Source organism: Salarias fasciatus, chromosome 15 (assembly GCF_902148845.1).
Source record: "Salarias fasciatus chromosome 15, fSalaFa1.1, whole genome shotgun sequence".
NCBI classification, from domain to species: Eukaryota; Metazoa; Chordata; class Actinopteri; order Blenniiformes; family Blenniidae; genus Salarias; species Salarias fasciatus.
This window is the reverse complement of record NC_043759.1, coordinates 6,451,944-6,464,746: the sequence shown is the minus strand read 5'-3', so window position 1 is coordinate 6,464,746 and position 12,803 is coordinate 6,451,944. Positions and strand designations below refer to the sequence as shown.

The 12,803-nt window shown below is 44.5% G+C and overlaps 2 protein-coding genes and 5 non-coding genes across 7 annotated transcripts; 1 reads left to right on the top strand and 6 right to left on the bottom strand.

Moving 5' to 3' along the window:
- Window positions 1–577: 577 nt before the first annotated feature.
- On the bottom strand, window positions 578–5,957 carry rps7 (ribosomal protein S7). The gene is made up of 7 exons (XM_030109850.1): window positions 5,909–5,957; window positions 5,200–5,285; window positions 4,606–4,677; window positions 4,079–4,222; window positions 3,191–3,255; window positions 1,076–1,226; window positions 578–690 (listed from the first exon to the last, which is right to left on the bottom strand). Exons 1-7 carry the CDS (start codon window positions 5,943–5,945, stop codon window positions 613–615), a joined length of 633 nt encoding a protein of 210 aa, XP_029965710.1. The 5' UTR covers window positions 5,946–5,957; the 3' UTR covers window positions 578–612.
- Window positions 821–1,035, bottom strand: LOC115402545 (small nucleolar RNA SNORA73 family). Its single transcript, XR_003933141.1, has one exon. It is a non-coding gene; the product is annotated as a small nucleolar RNA SNORA73 family (small nucleolar RNA).
- Window positions 2,321–2,535, bottom strand: LOC115402544 (small nucleolar RNA SNORA73 family). The gene has a single exon (XR_003933140.1). It is a non-coding gene; the product is annotated as a small nucleolar RNA SNORA73 family (small nucleolar RNA).
- LOC115402546 (small nucleolar RNA SNORA73 family) lies at window positions 3,413–3,627 on the bottom strand. The gene has a single exon (XR_003933142.1). It is a non-coding gene; the product is annotated as a small nucleolar RNA SNORA73 family (small nucleolar RNA).
- LOC115402555 (small nucleolar RNA SNORA73 family) lies at window positions 4,292–4,506 on the bottom strand. The gene has a single exon (XR_003933150.1). It is a non-coding gene; the product is annotated as a small nucleolar RNA SNORA73 family (small nucleolar RNA).
- A 302-nt stretch (window positions 5,958–6,259) lies between the features above and the next one.
- On the top strand, window positions 6,260–9,107 carry rnaseh1 (ribonuclease H1). The gene is made up of 9 exons (XM_030109848.1): window positions 6,260–6,402; window positions 6,528–6,753; window positions 7,133–7,254; window positions 7,346–7,528; window positions 7,636–7,735; window positions 7,814–7,868; window positions 8,199–8,283; window positions 8,582–8,706; window positions 8,830–9,107. The coding sequence occupies exons 2-9, from the start codon at window positions 6,560–6,562 to the stop codon at window positions 8,950–8,952; spliced, it is 987 nt and encodes a 328-aa protein (XP_029965708.1). The 5' UTR covers window positions 6,260–6,402; window positions 6,528–6,559; the 3' UTR covers window positions 8,953–9,107.
- A 2,112-nt stretch (window positions 9,108–11,219) lies between these two features.
- Window positions 11,220–11,382, bottom strand: LOC115402554 (U1 spliceosomal RNA). The gene has a single exon (XR_003933149.1). It is a non-coding gene; the product is annotated as a U1 spliceosomal RNA (small nuclear RNA).
- Window positions 11,383–12,803: the final 1,421 nt, after the last annotated feature.

The window sequence follows — 12,803 nt, the reverse complement described above, 5'->3', positions numbered from 1 at the left end:
GCACATTTTAGTTTTTATTAACTCCTGTTTGTTTACTATGTGTATTAATCCTTGACTTTCATGATGACAATAGGTAGAACATGGCTTCTTTTCTCTCCTCCACTCATTTTTTCCATTTCTTGTGATTCTGATGAAGCAGCATGGGACATGGATGAGCAGTAGATCATCATTTTACTGGATTATAAATCAGAATACACTATTAAGTGTGTTCAGTTTTTCTGGAATTGACCAGAAAAGGTTTGATTCAACACTATAGATGGTTTAGGACAAGTATGCAGCCTAAACTCACAGCTCCACCCTGTGGATGTTCCCAGTAATACATCCATTTGACACTACGTTTAGTAAATGGACAACAGTGACAAAAAAGTTCACATTTAAGCAAAATCTGCCAAACGTTTATCCTCTTATCGCCAACAGTCCTCATCACTTCGCTAGATGCTGTTAGTGCGTTTCCAAAACAAGAAAATATTCATGAATGACTGAAACCAAGACGTGAGGCAGTTTGAGATTACAGAATTACATTCCCTTGGTGTTTCGCCACAGATTTGAATGTAAGACAACCAGAGAGAGAGAGAGAAGTGACAGTAAACAAATTTATTTTGTCGTCTGCATTTACAGTTGGAATTCTGGGAATTCGAACACGACGTCTTTGCCTGTGAGCTTCTTGTAGACGCCAGAGAAGGTTTCCACCTGCGAGAGAAACACACCGGGAGTCTGATCAGACGAGGCAAGACATCACATAGGACAAGTGGAGACGGCATCTTCCACAGGTCAGTAAAATCAAACATCTGCTCATTCAGAAATACGATCTGTGTGTAAACGATGTGCACTGCATGGTTTGGCTCCCCAGTCACGGCCCCACAGGGACTCTGGGAAGTTGTAGGAATATGCAGGACGCTCGTCCTCGCCGGCGAGACGCCGGGGACGGAGCTCAGTGTCCGACGTCGTGGAACGGGACTGTACGTCTCGGCCTTGCGGCTACGCTCCCATACGCCACCAGGACAGAGCCAGGAACTTTCTGGATGTCCACGTCGGACCGAGCGACCCAGACCCCCCCCAGACCCCGTCTGCTTACTTTGTGTTCGACGTTGTTCTGCTGCGCCTTGTCCAGGTGCACCTTGATGAGTCTGCTGCTGTCCAGCTTCACTTTGATCCTCTTTCCCACGATCTCGCTGGGGAACACCAGGTCTTCCAAGATGGCGTCGTGGACCGAGGTCAGGGTGCGGCTGAGGGGGGGAAGGAGGAGGTCACGGAGAGGTCAACAACCAAACCTCCACAGAAACACTCATAGATAAACCAGTGTCCCTCTGTTTACAACAGACATACAGTGTTTTCAAAAAGTTGCTTTTCCTTCCCACAAAGAGTAAAAGTTGCGTTTCTCAATGTTCTCAACCAGCTGAATTTTCTGCGACTCGGCGCCATCGTCCTGAACTCCCAGAACACAACTGAAATATCCCCGTTTCACATGGAAACATAAACAAGGCCTAACTTCAGACTAATTTCTAAACACTTTGGAGTCAAAGCAACACCGTGCAAGCTACCAGAAAGAAGCTCTTGTATTTGGGGTCAAAGGTCATAGCACAGGCAGTAACAGCAGGAAAGAAAGATTCAATTAAACGTTCAGTTTGTTTCTTTAACCTTCAATCCACCACTGATCATTACTTTCTGATTTGTACATACGTCAGAAATTTAAACTATTAAAACCAACAGTCTTCAGTAGGAGGCTGCAGTTCCTTATTATTGGTGACAAATAAATTTGACAATTTACAAACATGAAATGTTCATTTTTATCGCTGCGTTAGATCATTCTTGGAGAGGCGAATGTTAAATCTGCTGCTTCACTCAACACTCCCCTGACCAGTGAGTTGGCTTCAGTGACTGCAGTTTCCCCTCCATCTGCTGCTTTTAACCAGAACTTTCCCCGTGAGCGCCGCTCATTAGAACCCGTTCCTGCTCGGATCTGAACGCCATCAGTCCTCACTGAACGTCAATGCGCCGTAAAAACTAAAAAACATGCACTTAGTTCAGTCTCAAGAATGGATCTTCTCACAATCACCTCACTGGTGCAACTGAACACCTGAACCGCTACAGCAAGAAGAAAAGCCTCATGTAATGATCCTCCATCAATACTGCGACTCTTCACTGTAGCAACCCCCAGCACATCTGCTCATGTTGTATCAGCTGGCTGTCGACTGATCTGCTCATAAATAATCAATAACAGATTATAGAAAGAAGCGAATACAATCCCAAAATATAAACCTGACAGTAAGAGCTCGCAGCAGGAAGCAGTCACCCCGTAATGACAATACGTGACAGTAAACGATGTGCACTGCATGGTTTGGCTCCCCAGTCACGGCCCCACAGGGACTCTGGGAAGTTGTAGGAATATGCAGGACGCTCGTCCTCACCGGCGAGACGCCGGGGACGGAGCTCAGTGTCCGACGTCGTGGAACGGGACTGTACGTCTCGGCCTTGCGGCTACGCTCCCATACGCCACCAGGACAGAGCCAGGAACTTTCTGGATGTCCACGTCGGAGTTCACACACATTATTGATCATCCACAAGGGATTAAATACATCTAATACATCGCAACGCTCACAAGACATTTCACCGATACAGTAAATAAATCTGAATTTCTCAGACTGAACCCGACGTTGGACAATTAAAAAAAGAAGCAGATAATCTAAACCAGGGGTGACAAACACATTTCTGTGGTAACAAACAGCCCAGTGTCATCTGGAGTGGTACAGCAGGGCTATAATAAACTCTAAATTCAAGCTAATGTTTTTCTTTTGAGGTGCTGCAGAGTGTATCTGGTGAAAACATCTTCATTCCACCCAGAAAAACACGGATTACAGAAAATTACTCCAATCTCCACAGAGAGAATTTTAGTGAAACCTTCTGGTGCAAAATACAGTGAAATGTCTAAAAAACTTCTCCTAGAGCTGTTGCATTGTGGGTATTTTTACAAACTCCCCCTGACAGCATGGCCTTGAGGCCAAAGCTAGTTAGCGAGACTGTTGGCAGCATCACTGATGCCTCAGCTCAGGCCTCAGTGTTCGCTGTTCTTAAGAAATGTTTAAAATCCAAATCATCTTCGGAAGTTTTTGCAGTTTCTTGGTTCTTGGCTGGATTGGAGCTTTTGGGCCTTATGTTTGACACCCTCGGTTCAATCTGAAGGAGCACTCACCTTCTGGGACGCTTCTGCTTATTCTTTGTGCGGCTTTTCCTGGTGGGCTTGGGCAGAATCCTCCTCTGGAAACCAGCAAAACGATGTGATCAATCAACAGCAAGGAGTCAAAAACAACTATATGAACAGTAAATCTGAATCTGAAGAGGCCGACTGGCTCCATCAGCTCCAGTCAGGAGGAAGCAGAAACCCCGACTACGCCTCTAAACAGTAAAGGTGAATGGATGTGCACTGCATGGTTTGGCTCCCCAGTCACGGCCCCACAGGGACTCTGGGAAGTTGTAGGAATATGCAGGACGCTCGTCCTCGCCGGCGAGACGCCGGGGACGGAGCTCAGTGTCCGACATCGTGGAACGGGACTGTACGTCTCGGCCTTGCGGCTACGCTCCCATACGCCACCAGGACAGAGCCAGGAACTTTCTGGATGTCCACGTCGGAGTTACACACATTTAGAACTGAATATCAGCGAGAAAAACAAGAACACTTATTTGCTGGATATCTGGATTACAAATTGTAGCTGCAGGTTTTTTTTAAATATAAGATTAAACTAAAAGCAGCTGTTAGAAAACACTGGCAAAACCCAAGTTTCTCCAACCAACATCCATTCATGGTATAGCTCATTGTTACATTTTGATCAAATAGCATCATTTGCCTGTTTATGGCCGCCCTTCCCTGCCTCTGATTGGCTCGTCAGCTCTCATGTTGCAGTCAACACTGGTACATGATGCTGACTAGATGCTGCGTGGGTTTGACTGCGTAAACCCAGGAATAAACCAGTTAGTAGACCAGAGTGATGGAATGAGACACCATCCAGCCTCTCATATCGACTTTAAAAGGAAGAGTCTCCGGCTCAGAACATGTGATCCACGGTTTCCCTCTTTCACTCACCTGTGCGATGAACACCACGTGCTTTCCGCTGAACTTCTTCTCCAGCTCCCTCACCAAACGCACCTGGATCTTCTGGAAGGACTTCAGCTGAGGAACGGGGACGAAGATGATGATGGCTTTTCTGCTGCCACCAACTTCGATTTCCTGAAATGAAGCGAATAGAATCAACAAAACCTCCGATGGAAACACCACAGGAGCTATTAACTGTCAAAACGATGTGCACTGCATGGTTTGGCTCCCCAGTCACGGCCCCACAGGGACTCTGGGAAGTTGTAGGAATATGCAGGACGCTCGTCCTCGCCGGCGAGACGCCGGGGACAGAGCTTAGTCTCCGACATCGTGGAACGGGACTGTACGTCTCGGCCTTGCGGCTACGCTCCCATACGCCACCAGGACAGAGCCAGGAACTTTCTGGATGTCCACGTCGGAGTTACACACATTGATTATCCATACAGGATTAAATAAACCAAGAAGATCCAATATTAAACGGCAACATGAAACATCACGGCTCACAGTGACAAACCCACCTTTGCTGCAGTGATGTTCAGCTCTCTCAGCTGAGCCTTCAGATCAGAGTTCATCTCCAGCTCGAGAAGAGCCTGCATCAAACAACACCATCAGTTCAGACTTTCTAAGAACGGAGAAATTCGGGAGTTAATGAGCTATGTTAGCAATTCTCTAGTAGTCTTTTGATTCCAAGAAGCTCATCTTAAATTACTTTTTAAAAAGAAATGAAAATCATTGTTAGTGACTCAATCGTGCAGGAAAAAAAAGGTCCATGAATTTAGATTTGAATCATAATCTTAGATTTTCTCTTATTGTGTGGATTTAATCTGAAGAGCTACACTGATGGAGAGTAAATCAGGTACACCAGCCTCAGCAGTGATCCTAACAACTTATTTTGATGCTTACTCTAGATGTTAATATGAAATAAAAACGCAAATTAGTACGCTTATTTGAGGGAAACTAGTACATCATGGACAGCAACTCTGCTTATTTGACTAGTCCAATAGATACTGTGTTCAGATGAACTTATACATTTACAGTCCACTTGTTTGGGTTGTTGCTCTTTCACTTCAATTCACTCTCAGATCAGATGGTTCAACACCTGGACATCTTACCTGGGAGATCCCAGACTCGAACTCGTCTGGCTTTTCGCCATTAGGCTTCACTATTTTGGCGCTTGTACTGAACATGGCCTTTGTCTCTGTGGAAGGAATGAAATCAAGCAGTTCAGACTCAAGAATCATGTCACTCCGCCATCCTGCCTCATGCTACATGTACAGTACATCAACCGGTAAAACGCCGAATCAACAAAACACCAGTCTAGAGTTTCACGCATAACACCCAAGTGAAAACTAAGATTAATGACCTTTAGAAATCGAAATTGAGAGTGGACAACTTAGAACAACCAACAACGAGGCACAGCTAGCAGGCAGACATCACATCACAGCTACTTAACTTAGCGTTACATGGGCACAGTTGCCACTCAACATTTACACTTACTTTTATATTTTAACACCGACAAAGCGAATAATGTCTAAAATCGAAGAATCAGAGCTGAATAGATTCAGTATCCAGGTTCTCCGATCACTGCTACAGCCGCTAACCAAACACATGCACGGCCTGCTAAGCGCCAGTACCCATTCACCGGAGCCACTTTACTACGCTCTAGTTTTCATTACATAAATGCCATCCACGACTCTAAACTGCTCAATCTAAGCCATCAGAGTGTTGGATGGCCCTATGCACACGAACGTTTCGATTTGGTCAAGTTAAAGTACATTTTAAAGCAAAAATGCCAGTACTGCTAAAAAGTGCACGACTAACCTCTATTAACGACGGCCAAGGAAGAGGCCGGAAGCATCGCGAGAGTTGCATTCATCCAATCGGGAGCTGACGTTTAGTTATCGCGAGAGTTGGACTAACCCTATCCGGAGCGCCTGTTAAGTCATCGCGAGAATTAATGATATGACAGTAATGGCTTTTTTTATTTGTAGTGCATTTTACATATTTTTATTTAGAAGTACGACATAATAATAATAATAGTAATAATAATAATTTGACTAATCTAACTAAACTCCCGTTTAGTTATCGCGAGATTTTAATCGTCCAATAAGGAGCTCCTGTTTAGTCATCGCGAGAGTTTGGGGAATTTCATGTACGACCGGGAGATATCGCGAGAGTTTTTGATGACATGAGAATTTGTGTATTATCTTGACTTTCCCCTTTCTTCTTCGTTTAATTTGTAGTCGTCGGGGATAAATTCAATACAAACGAACAGCCATGGACTAAGGAAACTATTCCAGACGGACGTAATCTTTGTATGGACAGTGTTTGTTACTTTTGTGGTTCTTGACTGCCAAAAAGTCGCTGATAATTAGCCACTTCCTTGCTTCCAGCTGTCTGTTGTGGATCCTGTCGTTCACTCTCCTCCTGCTCTCCAAAGGTTTTCAGGTGTTAGCGGCCTCGACACATTTGATGCGCTTTCTCGTTCGCCATGTCTTCCACCTGGGGTTTTCAGCAGTTTGCGGGCAGACGGTGATGTTCAGACTGCCTGGCGTTTTCAGAGCAGTACGCAGGAGCCTCTGCAGCCTCGCGGACCAGGACATGGCCAAGGGGAAGTTTTACTACGCAGTCAGGAAGGGATTCAAACCGGGCGTCTACAAGTCGTGGTGAGAAATTCACGCTACCGCAATGCCAGTGTTTGTCTGTCTGAAATATGAGCTCCAAGCCTGGTCCAGGAGATGTCTGGTCCTGCTTGTTTTAAGCTTTTTCCCTGTTTCAACACACCCGAATCTAATGGGTTTTTTTATTTGTGTTAATGGCTTCTACTAATAAGCCAGTAATGATTGAAATCAGGACAGTCTCTCTCCAGGATCAGGGTGAGAGACCACTGCTACAGGTCATCTACCTTCACACTGATCCAAGCTATCTCCACTCTCTCTGGTGTTCCTCAGGGCTCTGTCCTAGTCCCCATCCTACTCATTATCTATGTCCTGTTTTGATTTCAGTTTTCACCTGAAGGGTTTAACAGAGGTTTTTCTGATTTAGGGACGAATGTAAGAGCCAAGTGGACAAATTCCCGGCAGCCGTCTTTAAGAAGTTTGCAACAGAGCGAGATGCCTGGGCGTTCGTCAGAGGAGTCACGCTGCCTCCTCTTCCAGAAAAGAAAGGTGAGCTGAGAAGTTTAATTCTTCCACACAGAAATGAATTGAGTTCAAATGGGAAAAAAACTAAAAACACAGTTCCTTTTCTTGTTTGCAGTGACAGAAAGCGTGGAGCAGGACGTCAACCTGCTCCCTAAACGGGGTCCGGAGCCGCTGTACTACATCCCTCTTGGTAAGAAGAGGAGTCTCTCAGAGACGGAGGAGGCTGCTGAGCCTCCCAAACGGGTCAAAACCTCAGACGGCTCCTCATCACAGAGCTCCGATGGTTTCACGTACATGGGTGAGGAGCTGTTTGTTCATGGAATGTTCTGATTGCAGTAATTGTTGGGTCAGTCATGGAGATAAACAGGTGGCTGCGTGGCTCAGAGCTGCTCTCCCTCTGCTCAGGTGACGCCGTGGTGGTCTACACCGACGGCTGCTGCTCGTCCAACGGGCGGAAACGAGCCCGAGCCGGCATCGGCGTGTACTGGGGCCGCAACCACCCGCTGTGAGGGCAACGCCACCCGGCCGCACGTTCACAGTATCGGAGGAAAACTGACTCTGACAGCTGCGGTTTGTCTTTCAGTAACGTCGCAGAGCGACTCATGGGGCGGCAGACCAACCAGCGCGCTGAGATCCAGGTGAGGGAACGCTTCACGTCTCGGCATGGAGGAGTCTTTATGTAGGGAGGGAACAACAGGAGTTTAATGGAAAGGAAAAACGAGCTCCTGGAAGTGTAACTTATCAGAAGTTTAAAAAGCAAAATTAACTGGGAGATCTTTCTTTGCCTAATCTGAGTGGTGAAGCAGTGAAATCGGCGATAAAGTGAACTCAGCTGAATGTTTTCCTGGTAATTTATCAATGTGAGGATTGAAATGTAACCTGAAATAATGCTCCTGATACTCCAGTAAAGAGGCATTGAATGGAAAAAGTAACCAATGTTTGTTTTTTAACTGTTTTCTTTGGATCAGGCTGCATCCAAAGCGCTGCAACAAGCTCAGGAGAACAACATCAAGAAGCTGGTCGTCTACACAGACAGCATGTTCACCATCAACGGTCAGCAAGCAGACATCCCGGCAGCTCAGACTGGGGCTCAGGGACTTGTATTAAAATAAAATTTAGTAGAAACAAGCTAACATTCATCTGCTTGTCCTGTCATAACTGTTAGGTAAAAACGTGATGTTAAAATAAGACTGATTAGAATTCTCCCTGCAGTCTAAACCTACAGCAGCTTCAGTAGAAAATGGTTCAGAGATGAGTGTGCTCTTACTGGCCACATGCTGCTGTTTGACCTTTAAGCTGACGATCTTTACAGAAGCAGTGAGAATCATTAAATGTGAGGAGTTTCCTGCAGGTGTGACCAAGTGGGTGAAGAACTGGAAGCAGAACGGCTGGAGGCTGCAGGGCGGAGGGTCGGTCGTCAACAAGGACGACTTCGTGAAGCTGGACCGACTCAATTCGGAGCTGGAGGTCGTCTGGGTAAACGTCCAGAGCCGCTTCGTCGCAGACTGAACCTTCTTTTCTTCAGCTTCATGATGATAAACCAAAAATCTTTCAGTTATTGACTGTTAATTCAGAGCGGATCTCATCTTCCTCCTGCAGCTGCACATCCCCGGACACGCCGGATACAAAGGCAACGAGGAGGCCGACCGGCTGTCACGAGAGGGAGCGGCGAAGCCGTACATCAAAGAGGACGAGGACCAAGACGAGGACGAGGACTTCTAGAATCCTGCAGGATCAGGGCTTTTTTCTTTTATCCTTTTCTTTTTTGTGTGTGAACAAACTCAGACCCAAGACGGTGTGTTGTTCAGTGTTTCTGTTGAGTTGGTTTAATTCTGAATTAAGTTTTACTTGTTGGAATAAAGTTTCATCAAAGGAGATCCACATTGCAGTTTTGTCTTTATGCATTTGGAAGAAACCGAATCTACTTTTATCAGACTTTGTTTGAGAATTTCTTGGATGTTGATGGATATTTTTTATCACTTGAAATACTAAAGTTGTCAGGATCAACATGACTGTGGTTTTAAGAAGTGGCCACAAGGGGGCACCAGAGGATCTCAAAATTAAGACTTCATTCATCCACGTCAACAAGGATAGTAAAAGATTGGTGTCATGAATATTTGAAAAGAAAATACATTTACAATAAAAAAAAAAAAAATCAGAATAAGCAAGAAACTGACTAAAGGAAAGAGACAAAAGAAAATTAAATTCCACATTGGTCAGAGGGATGACACTGCAATATTACAGCCTGTAAAAAGTACACTAAATGTAACTTATTTACATTAAAACAGAGGAAAAATGTCCCTTTTGAATCATCATGCTACTCCTTTACTAACACCAATTCAAATGTGTAAAGGCTGCATGTGACAGTTGGACATTTTTAGAATAAAATGGAGTAGAAAAGAATTTCTGGAATAGCAGTAGAAAAGAAAACTATCAGTTTCTTCTCCAAACACCAGTGAGCTGAACTGAAAGGCAAAAGATTGAGCTACATGCAAAACAGTATTGATATTTTAGCAGAAATAATTATATTTTAACCTAAATTGAGTCATCTCAAGCAACAAGTAGGCAGTTTTCACCAATGTTTTCAGAGATATGTACGGGTTTATTTGGATATTTATAGGTTAATGTGCTGTAATTTCATAATCCGGCCCAGTTGAGAGCAACATATATTTAATAGCTGAAGTAGAGGAAATGACTTTATGAGATTATTCTCGAAAAAGTTTATAAGATAATGTTTAAACTGAATTTAATATAAATGGCTTATATCAAACTGCAAATAAGTGATTTCCCTGAATTTTCACACAGAAATAAACGGAAATATTTGAACATTTACGAATTAATATGCTGTAATTGTTGCACGCCTGGAATGAATCCAGTATTTCTTTTCTCCTGTGTTCTGTTGTGATGAGTGTTGAGTTGTAATACCAGCGGCTGTCCAGCAGGGAGCGCTGCAGTTCACCTCTCCACGCCAGACAAAGACTCACTGAGGAGGGATTTTCAGGGTTTATTTCAGGATCTCCTCAAACACCAGCTGACACATGACAAGTTATCCCAATTTATTTAAATGACATGTCAGAGATGTCTGACAGGGAGACAGAGGGATCCGGAAAATCCTCCGGCGGAAATTAAAGATGGAGTCTTTCTGCTCCCAGTCTGACAAACACAGCCAGCCAGCGATCACATGATGGGATGGAACCTGGAGAGCTGCTCACTTACTCTGTGCTGGGATGAAGACAACAAGGATTGGAAACGTCTATTTAAATACGGAAAAGATAGGAGATGGAGAATATTTCAAGGTCCACCAGTATGTGCAACACTTCTTAATGTTTATGGAGAAATGGAAAAGAACAGCAAGCGCAATCCAACTTCGTCTTCTGTGCAGCTTTTTGAAAAGGCCGTGATTCTGTCTCTGTGGGACCAAGGTAGTTTCAGACCCATGTCCATGGAAGTGGAAAGTACAACTTTTTGAAAGCTCTTGGTCTCTGTCCTGTGGAAAAAAACAACTTTATGAAAACTCTTTTTTTCTGTACTGTGGGAAAAGCAACTTTTTCGAGTTGCTGCTACTGGTCATGTGAACCACAGCCAGAGTAATTAGGTCCATCTCGGGTTGTCAACCGTTCCGTATTAGCCGGGACGTCACGTATTTGAGCCAAAAGAGGCGCGTCCCGTACGAGACGTTGTTTGTCCCGGCTGCATGGGTAAAGGTAAGACTTTTTTTTTTTGTTGTTCTTGTTCCGAAGGCTGTATGGCACGGCATGTAATTCGGGGCCCAGCCACTAGGGGCGCTAGAACCAGAGCAGCAGCGGACTAAGCACAGTGAAGGATAAAGTCACTACTGAGCTCAATGACGTATAGAATTACTTACTACTTACTATAACTTAATTCTATACGTCATTGACTGAGCTATTCTGTTTGGGTGAGAAAAAGAATAATGCTGACGTAGTGTGGCTTTACCATGAGTATGGCCCAGTTTTTCATTGACATTTTAACAGGGGAGAGCGCGAACGCAGTCCCCCACTACCATAAATTATGCAGTCGAGACTCTCGCATTTGGAGAGTTCGCAGAGGTCAGTATGCCGAAGTGCAATGACAATACCTCACTCTGAGCAAACCACCTACGTGATCGTGGTATCGCTCCTGCCAGGTAAGTATAACTGTAAATGTTGATGCCCACCCGCCCCATTCTCACGCACACACATCTCACTCGCGGTGCGACCACTTACACCAAATTCCACAACACCACCAGCTACATCAGACTGTTTCCTTTGAAATACACCCCGGACATTAAGTGGCTCAGTGGACATTAAGAACAGATGATTAAAGTTTGAATTAAAACGCCGAGCTCGCGTCTCCCATCATGCATTGCAGTGTGAGGGTGTCCGCTACTTCTTTCAAAAGCCTGCTTTCACTTTTCAGTCACGTGGGAAAGAACAGAATGAACAGAATGAAAACACTGTCACGAAAGCTTTTTGGACCCACATTACTTGTATTTTAAGAAAATATCTTAAAACTCTTTCCAGCTCTTTGCTTTCCGCCCCCTGCAGCTCATGTGTGTAGTCTTCTTCTTCTATGATGTTATACGGCAGCTTGCGTCCTGTTGGTCACACTACCGCCATCTTCTGGTCGTTATACTTCTATCTTATAATATTCTTTTTTAATGGGAAATCCTCTGTGAGACTGCGCCGTTTACCCATGCAATCATGTCAGATCGTTACTTTAACGACACTGTTAAAGTTCCAGTTACAGTTCAAATAAGGTGCAAAAGTCTTTGTGCAAACAAACATCACTGCAACTATATAAAGTACGATTAGACTGCTTAAACAAATAGCACTGCAAATAAAACGAAGGAAAACAATGTGCACCTTGTAGTCCACCACAATGTTCACATACTAGTTATTGGTTTACAGCGTTTGTATGGTTTTAATTTGAAAACAACCAACAGCTCCCAACAGAGGTCCAACATGCTAGCTACACTGTTTTCAGCATTTATAAACGGACATCGTTTCCGTTTTGAATTGTTGTCATGTACACGGGAATTACGTTTGAAAATCAGACGGAAGATACCTGAATAACAACAGAAAAACGCACCGTATTCACATATTGTGACACTTTAAGGGCACTTTACCGCACTTTACCACACTTTACGGCACAGCCCCGACGCCGGAGATCTATACAGAACAGAGGCGGCATCGGCCGCCATGTTGGAGCAGCCTCCCGCTCTGCTGTTGTAGGTCTAACAGTGAACGAAACAACCCGCGTTTCCATGGATTTTACCACCTGCTGCTGGAGTCATGGCTGCTCCCAGGGAGAGAAACTCTTTCTCTGGCTGGAAACTTAGACATTATTTTGTATTTAATTCATAGGAGGCCCATAGCTTCTCTGTACGATGTAAATTCTGCCTCCCAGCTGTGAAAGTTCTCTCAACATCCAAGGACTCGACCCGAAGACATCTGGAGGTATGATACACACCTGAACTCACAGTGAAGCTAAAGTTTTATTAACTTGCTAACCTGTTGAGAACCGCATCCTCACCACAACCTAACTCTGATGGAGGCAATAATATCTTCAGCCTG